Source organism: Melitaea cinxia, chromosome 4, assembly GCF_905220565.1.
Source record: "Melitaea cinxia chromosome 4, ilMelCinx1.1, whole genome shotgun sequence".
Taxonomy (NCBI): Eukaryota; Metazoa; Arthropoda; class Insecta; order Lepidoptera; family Nymphalidae; genus Melitaea; species Melitaea cinxia.
The window spans coordinates 16,771,795-16,790,675 of NC_059397.1; the positions used below are offsets into that span (position 1 = coordinate 16,771,795).

An 18,881-nucleotide genomic window follows, 5' to 3' on the forward strand; every position below is an offset into this window, starting at 1 on the left:
TTATGTTATGTTTTTTTTAATCTCAACATTCGAAACTTTATGTGCATTTACTGTTCGAGAACGTTTCGTAATAGCATTGTTTAACTTTCTTTACTTTCGGCGGAGTTTACTCACATTTTTATATTGTGTTTAATTAGGTGCCACTAAAACTTATTATTCCAGTTTTTTTAGTAACTAGGGTTAACAATATAACGAACAAGACGTGTTGTGTGTGTGGTCATTCATACGATAATCTATTCCTAAGGTAGGCTTAATAGGCAAATTAAAAGCTGATACAGATATTTTTTTACAACAAATGTAAAAAACAAATAATACGTAAGTACTAGTATACGTAATAAGTAAGTAAAAAAATATTTAACACTCAAACTTAACGTGGGAATCTAACCCAAAACCTTGGAGCAGGGTTACTACCATTTGCAGTATTATGTTTGTCTTTATTAATGTACATGTAAATATTTTTAATTTATTCAGAATCTGTAAAATAACATGTGTTGAAATACATTCCTATAAATTATAATGACGTTTTATTAAATTCCTACTATTAGTTCATATTCTATGAACTGGTATATCTCTTTGAAATTTTCAGTTGCCAATATAAAACTTTATACATATACTAGCTGACTCGGCAAACGTTGTCTTGCCGCTAAACGCTCTTTAAAAACAGTGGTTGGTGGTAGAAGGGTGAAAATTTAGAGTTGTATGTATTTTTAACGCCAAATCATAATAAAATAAAAAATAAATAATTTATCTAAAAATTAAAAAAAAAATAGGGTGGACTACCCTTAACATTTAGGGGGAGGAAAAATAGATGTTGTTCGATTCTCAGACCTACCCGATATGCACACAAAATTTCATGAGAATTGGTCAAGCCGGTTTGGAGGAGTTTAACTACAAACACCGCGGCACGAGAATTTTATATATTAGATTCACCCAATGAAGCTTGCTAACGTTATTATAAAACTTATAGTGGAAGACACAATATGACTTTTTTTGTATTCCTACTTAAAGAATTCAGAGATACACAGAGCAACATTCCTTTTCACTTAAATATACTTGTATTAAACGAAAAACTCTAAAAGGAGATATCAAGTCGAATGCGTATTAAAAATAAAATATTTTCATGTGAATAATAACTGGAATTCATATTTAAAACTGATTCTTAACTAAAAAAAAAAAAAATTAAATGTAATAAGGAACTTAATAAGAAATATTTTATTGTCAAATCGGTTAAAATAAATAAACATTGTGCTGTGTGGCTACGGCACTAAAGAATTTAGCCACCCCCTCTCTTCCCGTGAGTGTCGTAAGAGGCGACTAAGGGATAACAAGGTTCCACAACCACCTTAGAACTTAAGAAGCCGACCGATGGCGGGATAACCATCCAACTGCTGGCTTTGAAATACACAGGCCGAAGACGGGCAGCAGCGTCTTCGGTGCGACAAAGCCAGTACTGCGGTCACCAACCCGCCTGCCCAGCGTGGTGACTATGGGCAAAACACATGAGTTCACGTTATTTTTGGCGTAAACTTGTGGAGGCCTATGTCCAGCAGTGGACTGTATAGGCTGTAATGATGAAATAAACATGTGTTAATTGTTTATTTACAAATGTGTATTTAATATGCATAAAATACACATACTGTTGTCTGTTGCTCAGGTCGACAATTTAACGCGTGTATTTAAGAAAACAATTGACTGATATAATTCAAATTTTGCTATAAATTCTAAATCTATAAATAAAAAACATATTGCATCCAGACTCAGATGAATGCTATCGAACCCGCAACCTCTGCACCACAGCAGGGTCATGCAAACAGCGCCAACGGGTTAGTCAAATAAGTTGATAACAAGATTCCTATGCGATCTCCTACAAGATCTTGATCTCTGATCACTGATGTAACCTTAACACTAAAATCTTGACTTACTGAGATCAGTTACTTTAAGCCTTGATTGAAATACATACATAGTATTTTATGATAATTATATTGTTTTCATACAATGTATTATTATGAGTAAATTAGACAGGGTTATTGCGTTTCAAAGCGATGTATTTTGAATGTTATGTCTGTTAATAAAGAACCTATAAAGCTTTGAAATCAGCTTATTAAGGAAGTATATGGGTAACTGCTTTAAATATTTTTTATTCAAAGCAATTTTCTTAGTTTGTAATAGCATGCATACTGGTTTTAAATACGAATATACTATATAATTATATATTAAGAATGAACTATAAAATATAAGTTACTGGAAATTGAAACGCAGGTAAAGGCGCTCAACGTGCTCAACTATTAGTGCGTTTCTTCTAACTTTTGCAGGATAAGGAAAATAAGAAAGACTTCTAACATTCAAAATATATAAATAAGTAAATAAAAATATGGTATATAATTTCTTCAAATTGATTTATGTGTCATAGATAATAAATAGATACAATTTGTACTTGTCGTTTTATTATAAGAACAAGGCGTGATGAGTAAAATTTTACAGTTATAATACTTTAAACTACTGAATGTTTATTTATTTCATATGAGTTATAACTAAAATTGACTAGCCCGCAGGCGTATTTTGTAGTTGCTCTGATTTTTGCTCCGCGGGTTGTGAGTTCGATTCTCTCCTGAGTCTGGGTGTAATACATATATATTTATTTATATTTATCGAAAAAAAAATGTAGCTATGTCAGTCGGCTATTATGTATAAGACAAGCATTAAGTTGAGAAAAGAGGATTGTGTGCGTATGTCTGAAATGCGTCATCCCAAATGTTTGTATGCATTATAAATGCCAAAATGTCACAATGCAAGTCTAAAAAATTACCGTGTGAAGAAAATTTTATCATCAAAGAGATCAGAACGTAAAACAATAAATATCTACCCGCATCAAAGCGCAACATTAAGTATGTTTCATCAAATTTTTGCAAGTATTGGCTAAGTAATTTATTATATTGCAAATATTGAAAAAAAGTGAAGGAATAAGGACGACGTTGCGTTGTTGTGAACAATGAGAGCATTACATCAACCACGTCACCGCTCTACATGATATCGGGGCTGGTCAGTGGCCAGCGAAAGTGTTGCAAGTGTAGTCACGCGTTGAGAGCGTCGCGTGAAAAATTTATCTCTTTTTTTACCTGTTCTATCAAGAATTATCGTAATTACTGTTAATGATTTTTTTATTTAACTGCATTTATTTCAATTTAACGTATTATTATTTAATGATTAGCATTCACTACTATGTACTTATTCGTAAATTTGAATGTACACTTTTAATCTTTAAAAAAAGTTACATTTTAAATAAAAAATTTAAATAAAACCTATAGGGTAAGCAGAACTTTTGAAACATAATTAACTTGTAATATGGAATTATGAAGGAAATTCGTTGTTGTGGATCTAAAAAAATTCAAAACAAAAGCATAAATACCAGACCACAACAAATATCTGTATAGGCTATACAATTATTTGGCATAACCGGAGATCGAAGCTCGATCGGTAGCGCAACAGTTAGTTACCGTGACCACTGCACCAACGTCATATTATATTTTATATATAATCTATGGTATTTCGTCAATAATTTTAACTTTCAGTAACGCTTCAGCTTGTAATATGCCAGTAAAATATTCTCTAATTACCAAATTTTAATCACCTAGTACAAGTTTTTTCATTTAGAAATTTTTTTAAACTAAAAACAATAGCTATGTATTACTTTCCTTTTCCTTAACTGAAATACTAAGCTTAAAGCTATGTTAAATTATCTAACATTATTGGTTGTAAATATTCTCATATAATGATAAATATAAATGTTTCAAAGCTTCTGTTCTATTCTTGTAACGGACGCGCAACCTTCATCACAACTTATGTTAAGAACCTGTACACAAATTAAAATATATTACAACTTAACGAAATGACGGACGTACAATAATTTCATATTATTATTTAGGCGAAATGAAAGCGGTCGTATGTATTGATAGTGAAAGTTAAATTCAACTTATGACGAGTAAAATATTTGATTTATTTGAATTTAATGCTTGAACCGGACAGTCTTTAAAGACAATTGCTAATTAATTACATACGTCGTAAACTGAAACGTTAGTGTACTCTTCACACGGTCTGTTCTGTTGTTTGGCCTGAGTTGTGAGTAAATACTTGAATTAATAATATATAATTGAATATATATGTATCGTACGCTACGCTTCAACCTGTAGCATCCCACTGGGCAAAGGCCTCGTGCTCTCCGAGACACACGAGACCCACAAGGACTGCACAAACACCCAGACACTTGAACAAATATCTGTCATGTACGGGGATCGAACCCGCAACCGCCAAAGCAACATCCAGTGCTGCAACATATGTATGTAGCATATACTTGTATATATGTATATGTAGCATACAATTTATAAGTTTTCTGCCGAACCATCTTGAAAATAGTACGAGCATAGCCTAGTTTTTTGTTCGTAATCGTAGTGGAGATCTTTGTTAAAAACAATTTTAATATAAATAGCAATTTTGTAAAGTAATAACCATTATCGGTAATAAAAATAATATGATTTAGTAAAATTTTGTACATTGTAGATATTTTTAAAATAAATAAATAATAAATGAATATTTTATAACACACACATACACACACACACACGGTCGCTTGTTCCTAAGGTAAGTAACTTAATGCTTGTGTTATATATAACAGCCGACTGTTATACCTAAGTAATTTGTTTTTGATTGTTAATTATTTATAGAAAAAATACATATATAAATATATCCAGACTCAGGCGGGAATCGAACCCGCAACCCGCAGAACAGAAAGCAGGGTCACTAAGAACTGCGGCAACGAGCTTGTCGAAACCCTTGGAATGCATTATATATAATCGAAAACAGAGCCAAATTTAACATTTTTTTCTGTCTGTATTCTGGTTTCAGATAACTATACTAATAAATTAATTTAAGTAAAACTGGGCATCATTTCACTGTACGATACTGCAGAGGTTTCAAATAGTTAAATATATTAGAAAAATTACAGTATTCATAATTAAATTAGGCTATTAAACATCACATCAGAGTACGCAGTTAATAACTATAAATGTCAAGGCATATAGAACCGTGAAATACAACATTCATATAAGGCTATATAAAATATTTTGTTTCAGTTTAACGAGGATGCGAGGTGTATGGTGGAGCGCTTTCGCGCTCCTGCTGCTGGTAGTGGCTACAAGTGCCCTTCGTACCGCCCAGGTAAGAAAACCTTGTCTAAGGCTACCTGCATCTCTGGTTTCCCTTCAAGGTTACCTGCATTAGCGCTTAATTACTTTATAAATGGATCAATACTATTGACATTTACCGATTCGCAAAAAACAGACAGACAAAAAATTATAGACATTTAATTTGTAACAGAATTATTATATATGGTACAATATATCTAGTGCATTGAAAATATTAATCTTTGCGTGAATAGCAATGTAATATTGTTTTTACATTCCTCAAAAATGAGTTAACTTTTGTTATATTACTACAATATTCTGATAAACCGGTTAATTTTCAATAAACGTTACATACATTTTCCATTAGAAAATATAAAAAAGTGATAACTGAAATACAAAACGAATAACTACTATTTTTATTATTTCTGCGATCACTGTACCAACTTATGAAAGAGAGATTTATTGAAATTTTTGCTTTTTCATTGCAATTTTATTAATTTTTGAAGTTATATTTCTTTTGGTGCATTAAGGAAAAATTATGAGAGTATATTTTTATAATGCGCGCGCACACCGTCACGAAAAAAACTGACACCTGTAGTTAGCTAGTCAATGAAGAAGAAGTTAGCAACGAGAAGTTAGCTAGCCAATGAAGTATAACTTCTTACGTGCGTAAATAAGTACACACACAATTTTTTTTACACAAACGGTCGACCGTCGGTTTCTATGATATGCATGACTATTATAGCTAAATATTTGTTTTGATAAATATACATAGAAATTATACATATATATAAATACGAACATTTCACCTTGACTCAGTCGGGAATCGAACTTGCAATCCGCGGAGTAGAAAGCAGGGCCACAACAAACTGTGCTAACGGCTGTCTATTTTATTAAAAATCAAGACTACAAAGTTTATTAAGCTTTTTTATTCTTTAATTCAAGTGATCAGAGACAAGTGATAAGGTGGCTAAAGATCGTTTATTGACATTTTCTAGTTATTATTAAACAATAACAACAAAAACTAGTTAAAACTATAGTTAGTATAGGTAAAGCTAGTGTTAAATATCACGGAAAGATTAATGTTAAAGTTAAATGTTTATTTTGCCACATAGATACAGCAAGCAACTGGACATATGAACAAAAGACTACAAAACCACAGACGTAAATGTTAACAATACACAAAATATGTATAAAACGCAACTACTTATAAATTGACGAGTTAATTCTGTAATAAGCTTATTAAAATAAATTTAACTATTATTTAATTATACATTCAGTTGTTAGTTAGGTACTAAATAGTAAAGAAGATGTGTTGAGAGTTGGTTTAATCATTTTCATTTATGCCTAACGACATGATTGTTTTGTCAATGTCACGTATACTAACAAGTGTTGTTGAAATGTTGAGATTTTCCCCTGTACAATAGAAAATTTATTATTTCACTCTAACCTTACATAATATATACAAAGTTACGGCATATTATCATAAAACAAAGCTTATACTATATTTTCATTTACTTGATTTAAAAGCGTATCATCATCATCATCATCACTTCAGCCTATTGCAGTCCACTGCTGGACATAGGCCTTTACAAGTTCGCGCCAAAAGTGGCATGAACTGCCATGAAAAGCGTATAGCTTTGTTAAATATGTATTTGTATCGTATGCCTTTATACGTACTAAACTTATTCTCCTTTCACGTCTGGACACAGAGCTACAAAACTACTGACATCATTTGAAATAATTACACACGTACACGTTAGTATCAAGAGCTTAACTCGTTAAATCGACAAGTAGACTTCAACGGTTAAAAGTGAGCGTACGAAATTGACGAAACGCGTATTTCTATGCATGTTTCACGATAACTTGTAAATAACAAGGTATTTAATTGCTTCGATGTAGATTAAAACGATAAAAATAAAAACTAAAAACAGATTATCAATTTAACCTGTTTTTATTTGTTTCAAATTACATGATTGATTTAGAATACCTACTCAAATTTTTTTATTTAAAAAAATATAGTTTTTTAAATATATAGTTTGTGTTATCGTGTACACACTTATTTATTATACATATCTATTATTTATACGTGTACATATATACATATTTTATGTATATATTACACAGAGGTACACCTGTAAAAATCTAAAAGGGTAAGCGATGCCATTCTTATATATATTTTAAATATATGAACTGTTTTACCACATCATTTAGAAAACATATGGTATAAGGAATTTTTAGGCTTTTTAATCCGACTGTCTTATCCAGTTATTATACCCACCTGATAATGATTGATACCCATAATAGGAAATATATTTTCCAACCCGTAGTGGAGCAGCGTGGTGGATAAAGATTTGATCCTTCTCCCTAACACAGAAAGAGGCCCAGCACTGAGAGGTGACAGGTTGAATCGTAAGATTATTTTTAATCAACGATCTCTTTCACTTTGTTAATAAAAGTTACCGTATAGTTCTAATTTTAATATTTATAATTTAGCTTAAAATAATATTTTCAAGTACATAATTTTATATCAAAAGTATTAATCGTATTTTACCGTTTCAAATAATCAGTATTGGTACGAATTAATTGTGTTCACTTTCTAAGCAGTCAACGTAACGCCACGTAACTGCATCTCGGATCTCAGTCATATTAGCCACGCTTCCGGCGCTACACTAATGCGTATTGACGTTTACTACTTTATTACTTCAAAGCCATTCAAATTTTAATTACATAAATAATTTCTTCATTATTTAATACGTAACTTAAATATCTTTTGATTTACAATATCATTTCATAAGTTTTATATTTAAATATTTGACTAATTTTATTTGATAATAGTAACAGCTAGGCTACATTTCTAATAGCTGATATCAACTGCTATTTCCCTATTAAAGTCTGCGTTTACGCTAATCATTATGCTGCATTGTGTCCCTTTCAAAACAAATTTAGTTGTAGGTAATATAAATGTAACCTCATTGGTTGCTATACAGATTAAAATCTATTTTAGAAGTTTTAATAAAAACAGCAGCTAACGTCAATTCTACTTATTGGCCTTTTTTAATAAATATCTGTCATTATATAATAATCGTTGCTATTTTATGATAGTTTTGTTAAGTGATTTCTTGTATAATATACTTAGTGAAGGTTTTGTATAACTCTCATTTAAGATTTATCTGACCTTGACCTTACAGAAGACCTCAGCAAAATAATACTCCTTTCAAGGAGTGTTATGATCCTACGATTAGTAAGGTAATCAGAGCTTCTGGGGGAGGGGGGATTTGGGGGTCGGGATCGCGCTTGCAATGCTTTTGGCTTTTCAGTCATCTATAGGCTACCACTGTACGCTTGTTTGCCGACCTAGTTGTATAAAACAAAATCAAAGATGACTGCTATACTTTGTATAGCCATTTTACATGTTTAATGTTTTTGTATTATATTTCCCACTGCTAGTAAACTCTACCCGAGGAAATCTAAAAGAAAAGTTACATTTTTTTATACCTTTTTACAGTTATCTTATGAAACGTAAGCAAGAATAGTGTTCTTCAAAATTACCACATCACAAATTTTTACATCGTCTCCTTTCGTCAAAAGACATTGTATCTCTACTTTTCTTTAACTGTAATACATTTATTATATACTAGCTGCCCGGATAGACTTCGTTCTATCAAAAGTTAATAGTAATTTTTTTTAATTTTTTTAGTATCAAGACCTTTTGCAGGCCTTAAAGAACACACAAAAAAAAATTTGCCGAATTGATCGAGTCATTCTCGAGTTATGTGCTTAGCAACATTCATTTTTGTTTATATAGATAACAGATTACATCTTTTATCTCTGTTTATATTTTGAAATCTCTTTTAAGCGCAGTTAAAATTTAGTTTTAATACGGATATAATTACAATTTATTTCGTAAGTAATAGAAAGTCAAATGCTTATTTAATTTCTATAAGCAGTGTGATAGGAATGTGCAGGCATATTTTAATTTGATGCATATGTAATTAGGCAGTTTAACAAGCTTCAATTTTTATATATAGAAAGTGATTTGAAATGTATGTCAGTTAAAAATATTTAGAAGCTATTTTAATTAAATAATAAATAATTGCGTAAAAAACAATCGAGACATAAAAATAAATCTTCTATTTTTTAAAGATATTCAATTTAGCAGTTTTAAGTATTATGAAACACGAAAATATATGAATAGTTTATTTCATCCATATTCACATGTACCGGTCAAATATAACATTCGCATAGCGATTTACTATAGTTAAATCAAATTTGCGACATAACTTCTTATATCATACATACATTTTGTGTGTATGTTATAGAGCGATCGTTGACCTCTTGATCACGTCAAATAAGCACACGTGCATTAAGCGCACTTTCCATAATGGCATGCTGCATATAATTCACGGGTTTCGTGATGTCGTCCAGATGCGTTTCAATTGAAAATGCACGCAATGACAAATGATTCTATCCATATTTCACCCATTGTATAATATAATTTGATATGTATTAACAATAAACAATTGAATTATATAATAATGCGTACAGATGTTAATTATGAAATGATGTTATTTGTGAATAAAAATAGTTTATTAAAAATTATACATATTTACAATTCACAACACAATTATTGTTATTTGTTGGGTATAATAGTGATTACAATAATTATAGGTACTATCTATGATTTATATTATTTGCCATTCTTAGAAATTTGGTATAATAATCTTAAAATTATAACAATACCAGTTTTAAAATTATAAAAATTTGATAGGATGTTAGTAAAGTTTTAAACATTAAAATTTTCATTCACGTTAATTTTATTTTGTATTTGATTTAATAGTGACATTATCTGTATTGATGTATCTGCAAATTACGTACAATCGTAATATCACATCTCAGTAGCATTAGATGAGATTCGCATATTTCTTACATTTATAGCTAGTAATAATATGATGCTGATAGCATCTCACACCTTGTGGTATATGAAATACGATGATTTATACTTGAATGAGATATCGAAGATTTATATTGTGTTATTACGTATTATATTTCATAGTTTATTTCTTTTATTTATGTCAAATCTTTTGTCATAGAATATGTCATATTAAGGTAATAATTGTTTATAATAATATTTGTTTTGTTGTTATTCTATATAGAAATAAAACTGAAATAAGTTGAAGTTATTTTATACTATTTCTTAAAGTTTATGGGATTTTATAATTTGATGATGAGATTAAAGAATTTTTCAAATATATTTAAAGTATTTTGTCGATGGCACTATAGGCAACACACATGAGTTTACGCCATTTTTGGCGCGAACTTGTGGAGTCCTACGTCCAGCGGTGAACTGCGATGGGCTGAAGTGAGTTAAGTGATTATGTTGATAACAACTATCTATCATTATGTGACTTTAGTACAGTAAATAAAACAATAAAAATAATCTTTCAAAAAAAAAAAAAAAAACACATAACACAAGAAATAATTGTGTTTGCTCGCAAACGAAAAAAAAACCGACTTCAATTACATCGACGAGTAATACAACGTAGATCGACGAAAAAATACTCAAGTAATTGCGCGTTATCAAAGATTACTCAAAAAGTAGTTATCAGATCTCAATGAAATTTATATGTGACCACATGACAAACATCAGCTTTCGATTAAATTAAAAATTATTAAAATCGGTACACCCATTAAAAAGTTATTGCGGATTTTCAAGAAGTTCCCTTGATTTTTCTAGGATTCCATTATCAGATCCTGGTTTCCTTATCATGGTACTAAACTAAGGATATCTTCTTTCCAACAAAAAAAGAATTATCAAAATCGGTACACCCAGTAAAAAGTTATTGCGGATTTTCAAGAATTTCCATCAATTTCTCTAGGATTCCATCATCAGATCCTGGTTTCCTTATCATGATACTAAACTAGGGATATCTCCTTTCCAACAAAAAAAGAATTATCAAAATCGGTACATCCAGTAGAAAGTTATGCGGTATAATACAACGTAGGTCGACGAAAAAAGCGTCAAGTAAAAACGCATTATTAGATATAGCTCGAAAAGCAGTTGTTAGATCTCAAATAAATTTAAATGGGACCAATTGGCACACACCACCTTTCGATTAAAAGAAAATTTGTCGAAATCGCTCCACCCAGTCAAAAGTTCTGATGTAACATACATAAAAAAAAAAAAAAAAAATTACAGTCGAATTGAGAACCTCCTCCTTTTTTGGAAGTCGGTTAAAAACTATATTAATAGTTTGTTATCTTCTATTAATAAACCGTATCCTATTGTTGAATTGTATTGTCAAATCTCATTTCCTTTTCACCATCGACCTTCGCGAGTAACCCTGAAGCCTTATTGCCCCAGTATCTGATCTAACACGAGAACAATTCTATCTTTTATCAGTTTCGAAAAAAAAATGTAGAAAGGAAACTGAAATTAATAATATTTGATCATGTTATAAGATATTATGAGGGTTCTTTTTAATCAAGCTTAGAGCGTTATAGAAACTGGCATGTTAGTGCAGTTTACAGTTTCCCCACTATTCTGATTTGGGTGTTGCGGGACCAATTTCCACCCTGAGTCTGAGTTTAATATATGTATTTATTTATATATAAATAATAGTTATATTTTTTTATGTATATTTATAGATATGTACATATATCAGTCGGGTGTTATTTATATCACAGGTATTATTAACTTATCTATCCTGGGAGCAGCCAACAGAATTTATATGTTTATGATTTTTTTTGAATGGTGGGTAACGAATGTTTAATTTAATCTTTTTGCTGTCACTAGTTAGGTGATTACACAAATGTTTTGAAATTTAAATTAGTTTACTTACTTTGTTTACTTATATTATGTTGAAAGTTTCAATTTTGTTTTTTATACAGTTAAAGCAACGCTTAAAGTTGATAGAAATAGTTTTTGTCTGTGTTCCACAAGAAGTTTTGTTTTTAAAAGATAGTCTAAAAGGAATAATTTACTTACAACTGTTTGGTAATTTATATGGCCATTGAATTGAGGGAAAACTTACTGAACTGTTGCTGAAATCATAATTTATTATTGCGTTAGATATGTGTACTAGCTGACCACGCAAACGTTGTTTTGCCATATATGTTATTAACCTCTTAATATCCCCCTCCCTTATCACTTAGTGGTATGCAAAATAGATGTTGGCCGATGCTCAGACTTACCCGATATGCATACGAAATTTCATAAAACTCGGTCAAGCCGTATCGGAGGAGTATGTTAGCTAACATTGTGACACGAGAATTTTATATATAAGATGTACTTTAAAAATCTTAGTTATAGTTAGTACATAACGTACGACGATGACGATTCAGCCTGAACATCCCACTAGTGGGTATAGGCCTCTTCTTCGATGTAGGAGCAGGTTTGGAGATTAATCTACGAGTTATGATCGTATCAGGTATTTATGATAACAACCGGGACCGACGCTTAACGTGCTCTATAATAATAATAATAATACTTTATTTCAGACTAGATTTTAAGTCCATATTGCGTTAGTAGAACAAAATGACATTTAGAATAAAAATAAAAAAAAAAACTATATAACGGCTAATCACAGAAATTAATTTATGTTTACGCTTCTGACTTTCGAACGACTGTACCCAATTGTATAAACTTTTTCTGCTATCGTTAGAAAAGATATAAGAAAAAAAACATTTTAATGAAAAATTTTTATACCGCGGTACAATTTTCAGGGTCAGCTAATCAATCAATATTAATTTCCTTATCCATAGATTATATCACATAAACTTATTCTAGATTCCATTAACTATGTCGAGTTATATCATCGACATTTTCCACAAAATCGGTTGGCACCGAATCGATTCTGTAACAACGATCGTAACGAATCCGATTGCACAGCAGTTATTATTTGCGTTTTTACTCCGAAATACTCGCTCTATTCGGTCCGAGAGTAAGCTGGTCAATGTCAAATTTACTAGATAATTGTCAGCTTCATACTTTTTGTTTGTTCATTAAGATTTTTTTAATGATTGATGGCGAAATTTACGATTGTCAAGCTCTTGAAATGTAATAATATGTTACGTTTTATGAATTTATGGTCAGCGGTGACTGGAAGAGTATTGTAGAGAGCCGGGATATTAGCATAATATGATGCAGCAATGAACTGCGATAGGCTGAACCAAGCGAAAGTTTTCAGTAAAAAATTTCAATGAAATATGTTTTAATAAAATAAAATAAAATAAAAATATGGGATCAATAACCGCTTTTGTGATTGATGAAATTATGGATTTTAGAAATGCAGCAAAATTCGTATTCGTGACCGCTAACGACTTAGTCTAGACCAGAGACCATTCTACTAAGCGTTAGTGTAATTTTTATTTCTATTTAAACGTTTTTGTAATGTTATTTAAAGAGAATGTATAATTTCATATTCATGATTTAATCTTAAATGGAAAAATTAAATAATCCAGTAATATCTCAGGAGCTAAAACCACAGGGTGTTGCGTAAAAGATTTAATTAGAAAGTAAATTACTAATGTCTGTAAGTTTTTTACCACCTTATTTATGTTCAGTTGTTATTTTTGTTTATTTAAATACTAATTATAACTTTCTTAATTATTGTTTTCTTATCATTTAATTCACTTTTTGCTTATTTATATTAAACATACCGATATTAAGTGCAAAGAAAATACTAGTAAAATTAATGCAGGTTAAATTTGCGATCTGATAATTTTTATTTGTTTTTTTTTTTAAATAATATGTGACTAAGGACTTTATTTTAAAATAATCATTGTTTTATTAAAAACGTTAAAAATAATACTGCGCGATTATTCTTTCTTTTATATCTCAAGATTGGCTAATAGATAAGGCTGTATGGCCGTCCGCCTTTTGCTCAACGCATTGTGTACTCTTGTGCAAAAAAAATGAAAAAGGCAAATATAAAAGAAGCATTAAAAAATTTGGTTATATTAATATTTTATTATAGTTTAAGTCTTTTTAAAGCGTAAATACATTAAACTTTAAGTCTATTACAGTTTTATATCACGTTAAGATAAAGATAAAATACATTTTACCCACACATCGATTTTATCAGCCTAAGTATGATTTTCTGAACTAGACTTGCAAGGCCTTTTACTATCTTTCCGCTCCGCTTACCCAAGTTATTTCTACAAGTAATTTATATACATTTGTTTCGATAAGATAAATATGACGAAAAGCGTTAGTTTAGTTATGTGGATAAATTACAGTACACAGTAATATTAAAAAAAATGTACCAATTATAATTTGGAATCTATTTTTGTCAACACTGTAGAAAAGAGTCAGTCAGTCAGTTCAGCGTATTGCAGTCTACTGCTGGATATAGGCCTCCCCAAGTTCGTGCTAGACATCCCGGTTTTCAGAAAAGAGGGTTGATTTTAAAACGAAATCAAGTCAAAGTTTATTTTGTTCTTTTCTCTTTGTGGGGCGAATACATGTATCATTCAAGTAAAGGCAATTTCTATGATTTAGGAAAAAGTTAGCTACAATGTCAAATATAATCAAGTCAATAGATCAAGCTAGAATTTTAAATGTTGCAGTAGAAATTTTAAAATAGGTAAAACGTTCATTACTTTTTTATTATTGGTTGAAAAATGTTTTCAAAATAAAATTTCTTGTCTTCAAATGAATGCGAAATACATTAAAATATAAATAACTAATAATATACGTATATAAACTTGCAAAATTTATTGTAACATTATACATATTTAATAAATAAATTTGGAATAAATAATATTTTTTTTAATCTAAATTTTTTATTAATTAAAATATATTTTTTATTATTTAACATATTAGGCGATTAGGCTAAGAGTAGTTTATACAATTATCAAACAACAAATACATACAAGATATACATACAAACAATAACAAATAAGAAAATAACATTTAATGTTTATGACCTCAAGTGCCTTTGCTAGAAATTTTGACGCCTTTTGTAAGCCGATGACAAAGGTCATTAAACTGTTCAAAAGATGTATTGGCATCTGACTTTTAAAATGAATTATGATTTATTGTTATGGATTTATTGTTATGGATATATTGCATTGTTTAGTAAGAATATATGAAATTTAAGCAAACACTAAATAATGAATAAATCAATAAAAATTTCTAAGACTTCTATGAAAAATGTCGATATAAATGTTTTGACATCTGAACAAACGTTTATGTCCATACCAACTGTTATGTACAGGTTTACCTTTAGATATCTAGAATTTGTTCTTGGAACGTTGTATTTACAGAGTTATATTGAGGTAAGTTTTGTTATTAAAAAAAAATGAAAACAAAAAGGAAGAAAAAGATAATTCAACTAGCAAAAAAATGACAATAAATTAGATATTTCAATTCAATTTCATTATTAAAGACTACAGATTAGTTATAAATATATAAATAATAGTACTTATTAACTTGTGTTCAATGTATATGACTATTTTTGTTATTAAGATATACATTGAACATTAAATAAACATTTATAGCAAGCGTGTAATAAGACGACGACCATTTTTGCAAAACGATCATTTGTTAACATATAACATTTAAATTACTAACTTTATTACTTTAATTAATACTCAATGCCTATATCTCATTTCATTTAAATTACTATTGGTTTTTTTACAAATGTAATTAATATGTAGTATATGTACATAGCTGTAGATTTTATTATTTAATAAGTTATAAAATGTTATTTATAGAAAACTGTAAGATTTTCACATTTTAACTATTTTATAAAGTATGTCTCCTTCTATTATTATCAAGATTGTTTAGAAAACTAATTATATGATGGCTGGTGCTTTACATTGATCAATTGCCTTTGTAATTTCTTCATTCAACATGACATTTGCGCAATCATACGTGCTGTATTTATGCTGTTGACAGCAACTAATCTAATTGAATGAATTAATAAAAAAAAATCAGTATTTTTTTATTTGACAGTTTTGATATAATATATACAACGTTTTGTTTAATATCATATTAAAAAATCGACCGTTCCAGCGGCGATCGAACCTGCATCTCCGACTGACCGTGTCCGAATGAAACGAATATAAAATCATCATATCGAAAATTTTGATCTAATCTGATATTAAAAATGTTTAGAATTTCCTAATGTGTGAGTAACACAAAAATAAAAATCGTACAAATATACAACGTTACCATAATATTAAGTAAGTAACAGTAACTTTCACTGCCCTTTATTTGACGTCGGTTACGGAGCGCGTTGAAGTCTTTAATATGCAGCAAGTGCTTTCATGTAATTTTGATCTTACAACCTTAATACAAGACGTTACCGGTCTAAATGTTAATGTAACATGTGCAACCGTTGGTAATAATTCACTCACAAGCTGTGATTTATTAAGTGCATAAATTTTACATTCTAAAAGTAATTAATCAAAATTATTTATTTTTTACTACACATGTAACAATATGCAATCATAATCTGTATTGTAAATGTTTCGTATTTGCTTTTTAACTGAGATGAGGGAAAGTAAGACTTTTTAGAAGTTAAATATAATGTGAAAAATTATTATCAATACAATAATAAAAAATTTGAAACCTGTAAAGTAATAATAATCTCTCTAAATCGAGGAAATGATTTATTAACTATGTTGTCTCGATCAAATCAATAGTATTAATATATTATATAAGAGGATGTTGATACTTTCATTCATTTCTATTATGTTTACTTAATTTAATTTTCAAATCATAACATATTATTGTGAAAACAAATTATCATAAAAAAGTATTTTGTGACTAAAAAAAGAAAACAATTTGCATTTAATTATATTATGAAAATTCAAAATTTCGTTATAAACACACACTAAGCCTAATGATTAATGAGAAATTATGAGCATTACAAAGTGATTAGTATACGTTTCGCGTCGCTAATTGCATTCCAGATAATACGATAATAATTGTCTCATTAATTGAGCAGTTTTCACGATTTAAGTGTTTTCTAAAATATGTCTTCTGTAAAAAAATATTAATTGGTGGCCAGTGTATTACACTAATCAATTTCATTCATAATTTTTTAAGACATTGGCAATATCATCCTTGCTGTTTTGGATCAAATGGAAGAAGATAATCTAAATTAATTAATAAATTAGTATTATTATTTAAAATATAACAGTTTTGATTAGTTTTGAAAGTAATAATAATAAATAAACAATATCTTATTAAAAAAAGTATAAAAAGCCAAGTCTTGATCAAATTGAGTGTTTGTGCAGTTCTTGTGGATTTCCCCATCGTTCATCGAAGAGCACGTTAAGCCGTCGAACCCGATTACTATCATGTACACCTGATAGCGATCGTTATTCACAGTATAGTGTAGCGTGGAGAATTAAGCTCTAATTCTTCTCTTACAAGGGGAAAGAGGCAAAAAGGGCCCAACAGTGGGATATTACAGTCTTGATCTGCAAAGTAAAAAAAAAATTATAGCCCTTAAAGAAACTTTTGTCCTGATAATGATGTAAACTAAAATATTGACTACTTACTTAAGAACTAAGTTTTATTTACTTAATTACTTTTAATTATATCGATTAAATAATTTATATTTAAGTGCCTACTTGTGGCCTCTGTTGAAAGGATAAACAATTCTAAAATTGATCTTAAGTACTATGCGAACGTTTCTTGTTATTTCTCCATTCTTCTGTGATTTATTGACTAGTGTCGTAATATGATTAGGTGTTGATACATCATAAGGTATTTTGCACTTTTGAAGCCAGACTTTGTATATGTCAGGTTCTAAGCAGTGTAAGATGAAACATACACCAATTTTACCTCTGAAAATACAACAGCAAAAACCATATCAAGTTTCATTCAGTTATAATTGCGTGATTCACAGACAAATATAAAGACTGACAAAAAAAAATCATATTTTTGGTTTCTTTTGGCCCTAAAAAGGCCTTTTACATATTTCTTTTTTCTTCTCCAAGTATCTCCAGACATAAGCGAGCTGCTATTTATTATAGGCATAAGTGGTAAACGTGTTTTAATGTTAGTTACATTTCGCCATGGTTATTGAAATAATCTAGATCACACGAAATAAGTTGCTATGTAATATGTAACGCGAAAAAGTCTACACTTAAAAAAGTGGTGTACATTCATTTGTTCTGTTTTATATTTATTATCATGTAATTATTACAAGGCCATAAATATTATGGATATAAGTAAAAATATTTGAACTATCATATGCAGAAATCTGCATTCAAATAGTATAATTTTATATTCTTAGAAATCAGTACACGATTGTAAGCAAGTTGCGACCCCAACGTTATCTTATATATTGCTCTTGTTTATTATTCATCTAGGTTACGTAACTCCAAGGTACTGGAGACATTATTATAACTTAATAATTTCAACAATAAAAACTCGAAAGTATTGAGGAAAAAGTGCAGCAAATTGTGTTTTATTTTCAAATATTTTCAGCATAAAGTCCATAAAAATATTAAAAGCTTTATTTTCATGTTAATTACTAAAAAAACATATACGACGAGTATTATTCGTTAAAAATACATCCTAAAACAATTATAATGTACTATAGATGTAATTAATTGGACTATAATGTTTAATACTCTTGTTTTAAAATAGTTAAGAAAAAAACGTGTATTATTAAAAAAAAATTGTAAACCGATTTTATTGTTGTTTTAATATTTTTATGTTATGTACACCAGATCAGGCAT

General features: G+C 29.4%; 1 protein-coding gene across 1 annotated transcript in view; it reads left to right on the plus strand.

The window, feature by feature from the left end:
• The window catches only part of LOC123670439 (mucin-5AC-like), a 101,396-nt gene that overhangs the window by 14,818 nt on the left and 67,697 nt on the right, over positions 1-18,881 (plus strand). The window contains exon 2 of the mRNA XM_045603935.1: positions 5,127-5,211. Within this exon, the coding sequence (XP_045459891.1) occupies positions 5,127-5,211 (85 nt within the window). The remainder of the gene's footprint in view (positions 1-5,126; positions 5,212-18,881) is intronic.